At 40.4% G+C, this 14,696-nt stretch overlaps 1 protein-coding gene across 1 annotated transcript; it reads right to left on the bottom strand.

Annotated features, from left to right (window-relative positions):
• Window positions 1–3,172: 3,172 nt before the first annotated feature.
• Window positions 3,173–14,556, bottom strand: LOC108896830 (uncharacterized). The gene is made up of 10 exons (XM_018696081.2): window positions 14,435–14,556; window positions 11,475–13,231; window positions 10,328–10,433; window positions 8,767–8,914; window positions 8,451–8,498; window positions 8,144–8,221; window positions 7,509–7,646; window positions 6,493–6,576; window positions 6,060–6,110; window positions 3,173–5,739 (listed from the first exon to the last, which is right to left on the bottom strand). The coding sequence occupies exons 2-10, from the start codon at window positions 12,973–12,975 to the stop codon at window positions 5,629–5,631; spliced, it is 2,265 nt and encodes a 754-aa protein (XP_018551597.1). The 5' UTR covers window positions 12,976–13,231; window positions 14,435–14,556; the 3' UTR covers window positions 3,173–5,628.
• Window positions 14,557–14,696: the final 140 nt, after the last annotated feature.

Genomic DNA, 14,696 nt, shown 5'->3' with positions numbered 1-14,696 from the left:
TCGGGCTGTGTCGACAGTACAGGCTGCTCTGTCTTTCAGGACTCATCTAACGAACTGGCAAATGTTTTGTATGGCTACATCAGTGACTGCATGACACCCTCTGAACAGGTATTGCTTTAGCTGAATAAAAAGCCACGGGTTTCCAAACAAATAAGGCTGTTTTTTTTTGTTGTTTTTTTTTTGTTGGTGTGGGTTTTTTTTTTTTGGTACAGAGAATTAAGGTGCTGTCACAGAAATCCGAAAAGACACAGTGAGGCAAACAAAATGGAACGAAAAGCATGACAGACGCTCATGATAGGGGTAATAACATAATCTCACTGGACGGTTTTACTTCTAAGCAGCTGCCAGATGACCTGAATAGTTTTTAACTGAGAGTTAATGCCACTATTATACTCATTTTCCCTCTGAGATTAACAACTTGTGTGATCTGTCCAGGTCAGCTTCTACTATTGACATAAATGTAAAGCGCTGCACTGCTTTACAGACAGACCAAGGAAAGTAAAAAGCCAGGATGAGACATTAATTTTGGCTGGGTGCTCACTATATGAGCCGTAAAACTCCGTGTCACTTCTGGGACTATTTTCATTCACTGCTGCTACAAACGTAACAAAAGTAACAGGAGTAAACGCGAAGAAGCACCAAATCTTTCAAGACACATTTCTCTCTGTATCAAAAAACAGGCACCCAAATTCTCTAAATAATTTCAGAGCAGCTCTTCCATCCCTGGTGATGAAACCAAGAAGGTGGAAAGGTATTTCAAAGGAGGCCAGAGGGTTAAGGATTCACCATCTTACCTTTTATGTTAATACCCCCCCCCCCCCCCCCCCCAAAAAAAAAAAAAAAACTGTGTGAAGTTCTGGTTGATCAGTCTTATTTTGTTTAGTGAAGCATTTTACATTGTATTTAAGTCTCATTTTACAGAGGGCTTCTTTGCAAGCAGGGCTAAATGGTAACCCCTACCACCCCCACCCCAAACTTCTTTCGGTTCACAGCCTTCACCTGAAGGGAGAGCAGTTTGAACAGTTGGTGCAGCCCTGCAGGACATGTCTACTCTTTGGTATCAGTGAAGCAGAACAGAATTGTTTTTTGAGCTTCTCCTTATTTTGTATTCAAGTCAAAGCAGCTAGCCGTGACTAGAATTTACATACAGTATATTATAATAAAAGAAAATGCTGCATGTCTGCCAGAGTTGTTGAATTTGGTGCTACCACTGGGAGTGCTAAAGTCATTTACAGTTATTTCCATCATAGCTTTAATCATAATAAATGTCTCTTGAACCACATGCACAATCAGTGATTTTGCAGGCCACCATCTTACTTTAGTCACATTAAAACTGAACAACTTAATAATAAATGGTCATTTTCTCTGATAGTGAGTTGTGGTTTGATGTATAGCAATAGTGTTTTTCTTCATTTGTCTTCAAGGTTGATGTACTTTGGTAGAAAATCCTTCATAAATAAATCATAGTAGCCTAAATGGTAAATAGCTTCCTGTTCAGTACTCTGGTGAAGTACTCTCCTCATTAAATTCTCTGATATGCCTTTACAGTGTATGATTGTTACAATCCTAAAACAATTTCCTGTTTACAGATTTATGGAGCCCAAAACAAATGCAAGAAATGCCAGAGACTCTTCCAGCAGACTAATTTAATGTAATATGAGCTGGCTCTCTTTGCATTTGGCAGTTGGACAGGACTGCTTCTTAATGTTATACTTTTAAAACTTCAACATGACAGCAGCAACTCTAAATTATCTGTTGGTGTCAAGAGTTTTTATTTATCAGCAGTGGTGACTTTATTTTGGCCTTGATCTGTTATTTATTGGAGTTATATTTTGGTTTAATTGTCCTATCTGTGGGATGTTTTAATACATTTTGTTTTATTTGACTGTGAGTATTTTAAGCGCTGGCAGCAAACCAAATTTCCTGCTGAACAGTAAAGTTGAAGTTGGGGGCTCCACACAGATAGGCATCAGAAAGATGAGAGGGACTTTTTAAAAAGACCGGTAGAGGCAAGTGGACTGAAAGAAAAGATGAGGGCAGGCTCAACTGGGAGATGAGATCAGACTTATCCCAGCCAACATTTACCTGACTCTCACACACAGGGATAGCAGTTTTCTCCTGCCATTTCATCAGCATCTCATCCCATTAGTCTATAGCTTCCCCACATTAGAGAGATAAAGCAACACTTAACAGCAGTGTCTGTGAAGAGCTGAATTTGGTGGGAGAAGAAGACTTGCCTACTGCATGTCTAAACTTTCTTCACATCACTACAGGCAACATACTGATGATTCTTAAACCACAGATGGCACAGAATAAATTAAAGCATAATAATAATCAATAATTTTGGAGTGCTAGCGGTGTGGTCCATGTTTTTGTCATCAGTTGGCCCTGAAATATGCCATCATGAGGTTAACAGTTGTGGTTTCTGGTGAAATGTCTCCACAAATACCAATAGATAAAATTTGGTCCAGACATTCATATCCCCCTGAGGCTAAATTGCAATCTTATTGATATATAGCATCATCAGGTCAAAATTATAATTTGTAGTTCATGACCCGAGCTGCAAAGCACCTCCCATTAACCTCAGTTGCATTTGTAGCCTAGGGCTATTTAGCAAATGTTAGCATACTAACCCACTAACCTAAGATTGTGAGCATTGCAAACGTCAAACTGTAAAAATAAAATATTAGCATTTTCATTGTGAGCATGTTGCTGATGTTAGCATTTAGCTCGAAGCACCAGCCTAACAGAAGTGCTAGCATGGCTGTATAGACTCTTGATGTCTTAATGTATCATTATTGTATTGCATGTGAAGTGTAGTGTGGTTAAACACCAAACACAGCAATGTGTTGAAGACTGCCCCACTCTGCTTGTGATAAATATAAGTTGCATCTTTTCAGCTGACAAGGCCAAAAGTAGAAAGCAGTGGCATTCCGTTACTAGCAGTTAGTTTAGGCTGAACATTCTGTTGCTATAGCAACCAATTCTGACACAGTTCCGAATTTAATTCAATGCTAGCTAGTAACTTTTGTCTGGTTAGGACTACAACTAACAATTAGTCAATGGTATGTTTTATGTATAAAATAGCAGAAAATACTAAAATTGGCCAGTATAATTTCTATGTAATCTCTCACTTCAGTTTCACAGTTGTTTTCAGTAAAATGTCAATGGCCAGGCCGTCTTCACCTTTATTGGAAACAGTTAGCTTGCACCTACACACATACTGAAGGCAGACAAAAATGCAGCTTTAAGGTCACAACTGACACACCACAGCACGATTCAGATGGCTTGTCCTCTAATTTTCACTTAAAACTTATCGTTCCATATTTGCCTTAAAGTGAGGGGATGACTACAGCAGCTAGCAGATTCAGCCTAACTCCAGGGTTGCAGTTCACTGCTGACACAAAAAACATTAATGTAACAAAAATGGAAAAGTTGACTGTGTAAACTTCTTCTGAGCCCCTTAGTCACTCCCATAATAACAGGACAACACTAGCAAAATCATTGCAAATAAGGCATTACAGCCATCTTCATTCTAGCTGTGCAAATCTGAAGAAAGCACTCCCCCCAGTCTGAGATGATGAAACCCCAGTTGTCTCAAACTGGAACATGCCTTTATGTAACGCATATAATTAGCAGAAACCTACTCTAAAGGTCAACTAATTTACAGGCCTGTCTCATGCTAATTATGACATTAAAGTATGTAGCACTGAAGTAATCAGGCTCGCATAATGATTAGTGGACCATCCGCTACCCAGTAGGTATGGGTCAAGCACCCATGTCAGCAGGTCTCCCTGCTGAAGTGCCCTTGAGCAAGACACTCAATCTCTATCCAACTCCAGGGCCACTGACATGTTTCTGACCTTGTGCTCTGGATGGACGCCAAAGATGAAAAAAAGGATGATTATGGCAAGATGATAATTGTTGATACAGAGCCCCCTCTTCTGGCAATTATATAGTAATACTGCTATAGTACACTGATCTTCTAAAAACTATTTTTTGTCACTGAGTCAATTCCTCTCTAGGGACATTTATTTTTCATCTGTACTTGATCCTGTCACTGTTTTTGTTTCCTCCATTTTTCCTCATCACATCAATTTCTTCATGAGCATTTTTGTTAATGTACAGCAGCAGCACAGGACTCATTCAAAACTCATTAAGAGAAAAGCTGTAACAAATCATTGCTCAGTCTCCCAGCAGTATTGGCCTTTTAATAACAACAATAAAAACAGTCCAGAAACCATTCTGGTTTTTAGCCAAAGCAAGCATGTACAGTAGTAGGCCAGTAAAAGTACAATACAATCTGTAAATACACATAAGTGAATATAACAACAAAACTCAGGTTGGAGAGAATATTTAATCAAAACAGCTGAGGTCCACTTGTTTCTCTCGAGAGGCCACTCTGTAACCACAATTTCTGCACCTATGTTAATGCGTCCACATGAAGCCGTGACAATATAAAGCTGGAGAAACTTCTCGGCTAATATCAAACTTTGTTTCAGCTGCTAGCTGTACAGCTCAACATGGAATTTACTAACCAGCGTAAGAAACTGTGTTCAACTCAAACTGATGGATTCAAACCTTAAAGTATCATTTAACAATGGCTTTTAGCTGAAACGGCTGGGAACAACGCATGTGCAAAACCTACCATAAGGATGTGATCACAGCAAAACAAAACAAAAAAAGAAAGAAAAAATAAAAAGCAGGGAATTGTGTGGTGGAAAATCTGGAATTTTAATAAGAAATGATTTTCAGAGTAGGTGTCAAAAACCTGATGAACAAAAACTACCTTGAAACATGATATATCCCTGTTTCAAGCCACAGCCAAAAATGTGCCATTAGCCTGTACGTTGCTATGTCACCAACCTGCGAGGCAGCCAGGAAGGAAATGTGATCAGTACATTCGTTTGATATCCTCTACTCTACAATGGATAGGCCTCTGACCGTGCAAATATCTGTAGTCCAAGAGAACGTAACCAACTCAAACCTTCAAGTTTAAAGTGAACAGCTGGTCCACTGAATCACACCTCCTAGCTTCATTAACATGTTAGAAAACACGCATATAACTGTAAGCATGATACTGCTGTAAAGTCCAGCATAAAATGAACTGTTAAAAATGTAATTCAGTCTAAAATGGCCATCCAGGAGATAAGGCCACTCCATCTGGGAGGGAAAATCCATCCCATTGGTCCAGGCTGGTCCAACGCCTGCATCCTCAGTCAAAGTCAGAACTCTGTGTTCTTAAAGGCGGCTGTTTGGCCATTTGGTTGAAATCTTCTGGGAGGGAGGGTTGTAAATGTAGAATGCAAAAGCAACCTGAAGTGTGCGGGTCCAGCATTTTAGGGTGTCAGTAGAGGGCCACATCAGTAGTTCTTTGCAAGTTTGCACGTAAAAATCTGCTTAGCTACAGAGTATTATTGAACTCCAAAAGTCACCAAAAATCCCAAGTGACAGCCACTCTTGCTGTCAGTCACATGGGCAGACTGGCAGTTAGGACTCCCTGGAAAACAGATGGCCTGGTTGTGTTAGCTTGTGTAACAGACTGTACAACGTCTGACAGACTTGGACAGGCCGTCTCATGTAACCAGGTGAGCAGTCAGTGAGCAAAGAAGGCCGTTATTCAGTCGTTCAATCGTTAAGGCGACAGTCGCACAGTTCCTTGTAGATTCTCTTGCGGATGCGAGGCATGTCCTCCTGACTGAACAGCAGGGGCTGCTTCACCGAGAGACGACGGCAGTACTGACAGATAGAAAGACAGACAGTGAGGTAAAATAATCCACAAACACAGCTAGACTGCCATATTAAGTGTGGACAATGACAGAAGCTTCGCTCCAATGTCTTTAGGCCCCTAGGAGACTGAGCAATGATCAAACTCATGTAGAGACCTGAGGCAGGAAAAGACACCGGAGACAGAGATCTACTTTATTTCTTTTTCTCCCAGGAGACAAGACAGATAGGGCAAAGATAGGGGGCAAACGGGGACAGGAGATGAGGAGAAGAAATAAAAGTGGGTGATGGACGAAGGACAGCTGTAAGGGTGGGAAAGAATAATGTCTCACCTCCAGGACAAAAACTCCACAGTCGCTGTCGTTTTTCTGCTGAGGAATACCCTGAGGAGTCAACAAGTCACAGTCGAGCAGGGAGCCAGACAACAGATGTCACAGTTAGTTTCTGGACTGAGCAGTGTACGTATATGTGAGGATGTACTGTACATGCATGAAGCAATATTATTAGTTTGACTTAGTAGCAAGACTTATTATGCTGATCTAAAGTAACTTCAAAGTTCAGCAACAGCACAGACAACAAATGGCTCATTTGCATTAGAACATCATTTTCAGTTCCTGCAGATATATTAGAATTATTTTGGCAGCTGTAACAGGCAATTATTCAGTTATTGTTACTACATTGTATTGTTTAGTCTGTCGTTTATCATAATCAACTTGGCCGTGAGGTGAACACAACACGAGAATTACAATCAGGGTTTAGGTTTACCTTGATGATAGTAATTTTCCAGCCCTTCTGGAAAGCTGTCTGTTCCTTCTCTCTGGCCTCAGACTGAAGGTACTTCATTATGTTCTGTAAGGGGACCACACACAGGACTGAGTTATGAAATGGCGCCGAGGAATACTTTCACATCTCTATCGTGAGGCAGTAAATTTAGTGTGCATGTTTAATACTTTCTAACCTTTTCATGAAACTTAAATTCAAGTTCAGATTACAGAATACTGTGTGTGTTATGCAAACACTGGAACAGTTTTAAGGTCAAGAGGTGGAGGGTACAGAGGACTGTAACATACATTCAAGTGTCTAATTAAGCAGAAGGTGAACATATGAGCAACATTTAAACAGGAAAATTTATAGCTTGGTGTCAAACAGTCCACCTTGTCCTGAAATGAACCCAACTCACTTACACTGACTCTAACTGAAACATCAAACTATTTGGTTTGCAAAGGTAACACAATGGATCTTAAAGTCATTGCACAACATTTTCTACAAATCTGTTTGAGTCAAATGCAGTAACAAGCTGCTTGATGACTGTTAAGTTTCATACTTTCCTTCCACAAAAACATATCTGTTCATAATTTTGTACAGCTGTTTAAAATGCTACATATGCATGTATGCAGAAAATCATTATGATGGTGGATGTCAAGACTCGAGTCTTTTGTAACACTTAATGACACTCATCTAAGCAATATTATTGAAACATAACAAAATGTTTTACTGGTTCTGGTTCATTACAGCCTTATGATGAAATACCTGGATTTCTCCAGAAACCTCCAGCACGTTCTGATTATCTGCTGTTACTGACGCTAAACTGAGAAGACAGTAGGTTTTTTTTTTCTTTTGCCAGGAATTGATGGTCCAATAATTTGTCAGGGCAGACAGTCAGAGAAGCTGGATTACTGCTGATCCTCTCTCATCAGTGCTTGTTAGCTCCACAGAAATTCAAAATCTGAAACAAGGATCTACAGCCCAAAGACACGGACATGCACAGAGGCACGACTCACGTCTGTAGTGTGTCTGAAGACGATGCCTTGGCTGTCGTAGTAACTGATGGTTTTGGTTGCCATGGTGACTGTGACAAGAGACCAGTGGATTTCTAAGTGGATGGGAATTAGCAACAACCACTTGGAGAACAGGTCGACCTGAAATAACCCCACAGTTAAATATAAATATGAGTTAGATAACAAAGATACAAAATGACACAGATGTCTACCACAAGTTATATGGAATAGGCCATACTCAACAGGGGTGCATAATATACAAGTCAGATTGTGGGGCAGTAATTGTTTTCTGTGTGATGAAAAACTTAAAAATGTAACAAACTACAGGACAAACAGGTTCAACAGCATTTTTGTTTGACACAGATACATTTTGTCTTCCTCCACCTGCAAAGTATGACAGTCAGGTGGTTGGAAAATGGTGGTTTCAAGAACTACTGAACATACTGTCCATGTCAAACTTTTATCTCATGTAGTAAGCACATTGCATTTAGACTGTGTTTGACAACAGGACCAACCATGCCACAAAAAATGTGTCAAACCATCCCTCAGAGTGACAAATTAAAAGCTGAAAGTATAACTGTTCATCTATTAATACTACTATCAAAACAACTGAAAAATTCTTCCATCTTCCTCCTTACTTTTTTAGTCCATCTCTTCACACCGTCATAACCTTTGGCAACCAGCTGCTTGTGGAAGAAGCTGTTGAAAAAATGAACCTGAAAGAGCCAAAAAATAAAACACATTAACACATTATTGTGTTTGTATTAATTAATCTAATTTATTTAAAAAGTAAGAAGAGGAAGTAATGTAAGAATCTAAATATTATCTCAAGTGTCTAGAAACTCTTACAATGCCCCCCTTTTTTCTATTCTATAAATATCTTTCTATATACTAGACTGCATGAAAAAAAAATGATTTCAGGCCTACAAACACACCCTGACTCACCTTGTGTTGTGTTGCTTCCATAATGAGTTCTCCATACATGTTGATAATCTGACCAGACATAAGAGCAGAGGGAGAGAGAGTTAAAAAGGAGTTAAAAAGGGAGAGAGAGTTAAAAAGGCTGTTCAGCATCACTACAATCGACAAATGTAATTTTCTTTTCCTTTGTGCTGGATCCAACTTTTAAACATATAGGTTTCCATATTTCATGAATAAAGCCACAGTATGTTATAAGCATAAATTAAAAAATTGATTTCTTGTTAGCAGGCTGGACAGAGTAAGGAAAAGTGTGGCAGAAAGGCTTTTCTGCCTCCATTACCTGGTCGTTAAGCCAATTCTGTTCTTCCAGCGTGCCAAGGTCCTCCAGGCCCAGGGTGTGTTTGTTATACATCACCATGAAGCCTGCAATAGGAGCAGAGGCCAGCCCCGACCTGTACCGAGTCATCTCCCCTTTGATGTCCAGTCCCCTAAAACAAACACATCAAGAGGAGAAATTCAGCAGAAACTTTAAACACGAACCTCTGATGTGTCTTTTATATCTTCAGGGACGTGACAGTTAAGGAAAGAGATGACACAAGATTGGAGATTAAAAATAACATTCCAGAAAAAGGAACTTCTAACAGAAATGAAACCTATTTAGGTGCTTCTGTTTCTAAACAGATCCCTGTGAATACTGAGGCAAAATTAGAATAGCCTGACAACTGGGTTGATTTGAGATTATATAACATGTCATAAAGCAATAACTCACATTTCTACTTTCTTAGTAAAAGTGCTTTAACCCACACTTGGATGACTTTAATATCTGTTATACATAACACACAATGTCAAGTCCATTGCCACAGTAAAAATCCTCCACACACAGTAAATGATGCATTTATGTGTCTGACAGTAGCTTCTATTCTCTCCTGGGTAAAATTCTATATCTAGTTTATTTCAACTGACAACATAACCCTGTGTAGCAAAAAGGTTGTTGACCTTTATTCTGGCCATCCGAACAGAGACCTCGTTGCTGCCTGCATTTACTCGATCACTGGATTAATGTGAAAGGCTGAGTTCTGAAATAACTGCAAAACAATTGTGCAGTTAACTTTTACAACTCAATTATGCAGATATTGTGCGCTGCCATGCTGCCCAGTCATTACTTCAATAGCTAAAACCTCAAAGCATTTTGCACTTTATAACTAACAACAAATTTCATATTCTTCATTGTTGTCTGAACCATGGACGGATGGACAATTATCTCATGATATTCATTTATAAAGCTCTATTGCTAAGCCTCCAAAGTACCTCACATCTCCTGTGACATTTAAATCCAATTTTTTTAAAAAAGTACAGCAACTACTTAAACTTAAATAATCCTGCTACCTGTGCCTAAACTACAGTCTATTATGCTCCTAGAAGATTTTAAAACTTGATTGGCTGATGTTTTTTTATAACTCTTGAAATTGTTTTCATTAGATGTGTCTTTGTTGTGTTGTTTCTGTTTGCTTATTGTGTCTCTGATTATGAACATTCTCTTCTTCTCAGGCTTCTCTTGAGAAATAGATCTCAATGTCAATCAGACAAACAGGTGTATTCAGGCAGATTTTGTGTGTGTGTGTGTGTGTGTGTGTGTGTGTGTGTCTGTAAAAGGCTACCTTTAGGGCCATATTTCAGTCTAAAGATGGTTTAATTGGGAACAGCTTGTCCAATTTGGGGACAAAAGCTCCATCCCCAATTGGGAAAAAGCTGATCTTCAGATCAGTGGTTAGGTTTAGGGTTAGGCAAGTAATGGTAATGGTAATGGTTAGGGTTAGGATATGTCTCCAGGAAATTAATTCAAGTATATGTGATGTCTCCAAAAGTGACCTAGTTCAACTTGCATGTGTTTGTGTATTAACCTTTTGCTTAGGTCAGAGTTTCCATTTTTCTTCAGGTATTCCAGGACATCTGTCTCACTGAGAGGAATGAAACTGCCATACTTCATATAGAAGCTCTCCAAAAATTCTAAAACAGAGGAAATCATTATAACATGATTATATGCCCTACTACATGAGCAACATTAACAGTGTTGTTGGAAATATGAGCAGAGAGATTTGCTACCTCTGATGTTAAAAACCAAATTCAAAATACTGACATTTTTATGGGTAATTTTTGTGGCAAAACTGTAGTTTTGTTGATACATTTTACCTGTAAGTATGAGTGGTGGCAACAAGATGATTACTTGCCACAAAACACAACACTTTTTTCTATAAGGACAGGATCAACTGGCCAGATCCAGGTGTGCAAAGCTTGTAGAGACTTAACCAGGAAGACTCACAACAATAGCTGCTGCCAAAGGGGCTTCTAAAACAATACTGTCTTAAGGGTCTGAATATTTTTGTAAGTGAGAGATTTCAGTTCTTCAGTCTTCCCCTTGTCATTATGGGTAAGTGTTTGCATGATTGGACCTCTTAACTTGCAAAAGAAAAAAAAAATGCCTATTTCTGATTCATGAAAAATGTGCAGATGACCAATTTGTTCATACCCATGTGAAAATCCTGGTGAATCAGGGTTGATCTTAAATTAGATCTCTGTCCTGAAAGCCAAAATATCTTTTGGCATTCAGGCTCAGCATTGGGACCATATGACCAGGACAGACCAATTCCAAATATAAAGCTTATAAAACTAAGTACTGGGGTTTTTTTTATTATGCAAGACAAAACTGTTGTGTAAGCTTGAGATCTTATTTTACATACATCAGCTCTGCTTTGACCACCATTTTATGGCTGTGAAGTTATAATAAATACAAAAAATAACACGAAAATATGCCCTAAATAATGCAGAAACACAGGTTTAGATCAAGTCTGTGTTAATATTTCATGAATGAGGCCACATGTTTTATAGATATATGACAGAAAAAGTGCTGGTTTCCTCAGCAGCTACTTCCTTCAGTTTGTCATTTTGTAAAAATATTAATGATTTACGAGCTTCAACAAACTGAGAAGTTGGTGAATATAGTTATGTAGAGGCACACACTGGCAGAGAAGGTTTATAAACACATCTTACCGTGGACCATTTCAGTCAATTGCTCCAAGCTTTCTTCATTCTGCATCTCTGCTTCTCCTGACAGACCCTTACTCGACGTTTCCTCCATCTGCTCCTTCTCCCAGGTTCCCAGCTGACAGTAAAGCCTGTGGTCTGTTAATGCCCAGTGGTGCTGCGTGGTGCACACTGTAATAGGTCCCTGGTTTTGATTAGAAGTTTCCATTTCCATAGGTGTGGTTTTGTGCTCACTGTCTGTTGGCATGGTGATGTTTCCGTTGGACAGAGTTACTGGTAAAGAAACTTGGTCTGCTCCATCAGGAGTCTGGTCCACCTGCATCTCAGAGTCAAGATCCTGGGGAGTTACTGACCTTGAGGCAATGCCTGACTGCTGTGAGACGGACAGTCCATTTCTCAGTTCACTCATGTTGTCCTCCTTAGCGTCCCCTTCAGGTTCAGAGTCAGACAGGTTTACAGTGTCTCCATTTCCAAATGGAGATTTAACCATGCTGGAGTCAGTTTGCTCCCCATGCACCATCTCTGCATCTCTGTTCACCTCCTGACTCTGCACTACCACTGATCGAGCTGTGGCATCCATTATAGAACTGATGACAACACCAGCCCCACCTCCCCTCTTTAGTCCAATTTCCACTTTCATTTTTGATGCAAGTGTAGCTCCAATCATCCCCATCCCTCCTCTACCTCTCCCTCTAACTACAGATGCTCCCCTGCCTGGTGCTCCTGACAATCTCATCTCCACATCCCTGCCATCCCCACCTCCTTCGCTGTTAATCCCCATCCCCTCTATCACTGTGTCCTCATTTTTCTGTGCATCTCCTTTCTCTGGAGCAACACAGTTCCTTACTGGTCCATCCTGCAGGGATGCAACAGGCAGGGGAGCAAGGGGTTGTGACTGAGTATCAGCCATTGCTACAGTCATTTGCACCTTCTCAAAACAGTCATCTTCTTCCTCTGCCTCCTCCTCAACCATCTCTTTGGTCAAGCTCTTGATTTGTGTCAGCTGGCCCCCCACGTTTCTTTTTGGGGTGTCCCCAAGATCCCTAACAGCTCCCCTCCCTCTCCCTCTTCCCCTCCCCCTCCCCCTGCCTGGGGTTTTAACATTATGTCCTGTACTGTTGGGTCCACAGCAGTCACATGCCTTAGGGGTCCTCTTCCTGCCTGATGTGCGGCCATTGACTGTGCCCTGAGCAGGGGTTGATGCCTGTGTAGAGGACCAGGATGATGCTGGGCTAAAGTTAGCTGTAAGTGCTTTTGCTGGGGTTACAGCGGGGGGTTCTGCATCAGCAGGAGACGGAGTAGAGGTCTGTGTCAAGTCTGAGTTGGAGGTAAGGTCTGTGCTGAGGAGGTTGGCAGGGCTCTGAGTTAGGTCCTGACCAGTAGTATCTCCAGGAGGCGGTACCAGAGGAGGTTCTACTTGCAGAGGGGGTGCTGCAGCAGGGACAGTTAAATGAGGTGATCCTGATGGTGTTGTTTTCATTGGGGAAGCAGAGCCGCTGTGAACCATGACGTCCTCTTTTGGCTCTCCAACCCCATCCCCAACACCCCCTCTCCACTATCCTGTCCTGTCCGGTCCTGCAGATTTTTAGGATTTGTTCTTTCCTTAATTTTTATGTTGACATTTCAGGTCGTTCTCAATTCTTTCCCAAAATATAGAGGTTATTGACGACAGCTGACTATATCATGGCAGGTCGCAAATGTTCCTCAATGGTTATCGAGACTCCACATGGAATGACACCACCATGGTCTCCCGATTAGAGCGACTTTAAAAAGTGGAAAAAGAAGAGAGGAAGAAACAGAAAGAAAGGGAAAAAGAACCAATGAAAGAAATGTCAGTAAGTTCCCCCCCAGTTTTGTCAATAATCCAATCTGTGCACTTTACAGCACAATGCCTCCGCAAAGTCTAACCTAATGACATAAAGAATTCAAATCTTGATTATACAAAATTTTAAGCAACAGTAGATTTTGTAGTTATATTTTACCACTTGTTTTGAAGAAATCATACCATTATATTGAAACAACCTTCACATAAATGTGAACATTTGCATGCACACAGATACTGATGGAAATTAAACATCAGGGTAGGGATTTGTCTTTAGATGCCACTCTCACTACTTTGTACTCTGTGCGCTGTACTAGAGACTAAAATGTTCAGGTCAAAAAGTAAAACTGACTTGTGTAAAACAGCACAGTGTTCCTTTTAATCCACCCCTGATTCTGCTGGGGTTCATATTCACTGACTGTGTGAGACCTGCTGAAATGAAGCAGTAACAGTGATGTTATCTTCACTTAACAGGTGGTCCACTATTCAGATGTGGTTCACTTGTTTTAGCTTGCAGCTAACTCTCTTTTCACACAAACATATCACGACTACACTTCAACAAGCGGCTGTTTAGCTGACATTTTGTGCTGCTCTTCTTTCTGAAGTCACGTTTTCAAAGAGTGATATTTCGTTTACATACGAAACTCATTGTTAGCTTTCCTTAGCGGCACAGCAGCGAAATTGCACAACTCCTAAAGTGCGTATATCCATTCATGTATGTATTTAAATTAGTCATTAGCATCTTCGCCTAAGACTGCTACAAGTCCCACAATCAATTAAGTTATTAATTAAACTGAAATCTGCGTTAGCTATGATTATTTATCACTGGCCGACGGGCTACTGCAGCATGACTACACAATATTTAGGACCGTAACGTGTCGTCAGGTAATTTAACTAAGTCTAATGTGACATTTCCTAAAGTTTTGCATGAGTTTGTCATTCCCCTGAAGCTAGCTAAGTTAGCTAGCTGCTACCAAACACAGGCGAAAACACAAAGCAGCGATTACACACATTTCCTCCATTTTCAGTGGGAAGTTAGAGGCGTCTAAAGACAAAGAAGGACCTGCGACTCAGTGTCTGAAGTGATTTTGAGAAAAGGCTAAAACCGTGACGAAAAGTTGAAAGAAACATCATTGTACGCTACCTTGTCTATGAAATAACAAACTGAGTTTCGTCTGACCACGATTTGAAGAAACAACAATCCGAACAGTCGTCGCTCATTGTTTGCGTCACGGCGTCGAGCTCAACTTCGGCTGCGTCCGACACTCCCCCGAAGTCACCCTTAAATCCCTCCCTTTACCTTTCTCTTTCATCTTCCTGCGTCGACTGTCACCTGTCCATGAACTATACACGTACAAAATTATGTCTTTAAAATCTGTATTTTTTTAAAGACATGACAACAAGAA

The sequence above is a fragment of the Lates calcarifer genome, linkage group LG17, assembly GCF_001640805.2.
Source record: "Lates calcarifer isolate ASB-BC8 linkage group LG17, TLL_Latcal_v3, whole genome shotgun sequence".
Classification (NCBI taxonomy): domain Eukaryota; kingdom Metazoa; phylum Chordata; class Actinopteri; family Centropomidae; genus Lates; species Lates calcarifer.
The sequence above is the reverse complement of the archived record's forward strand: the minus strand, read 5'-3'. Positions and strand labels throughout refer to the sequence as shown.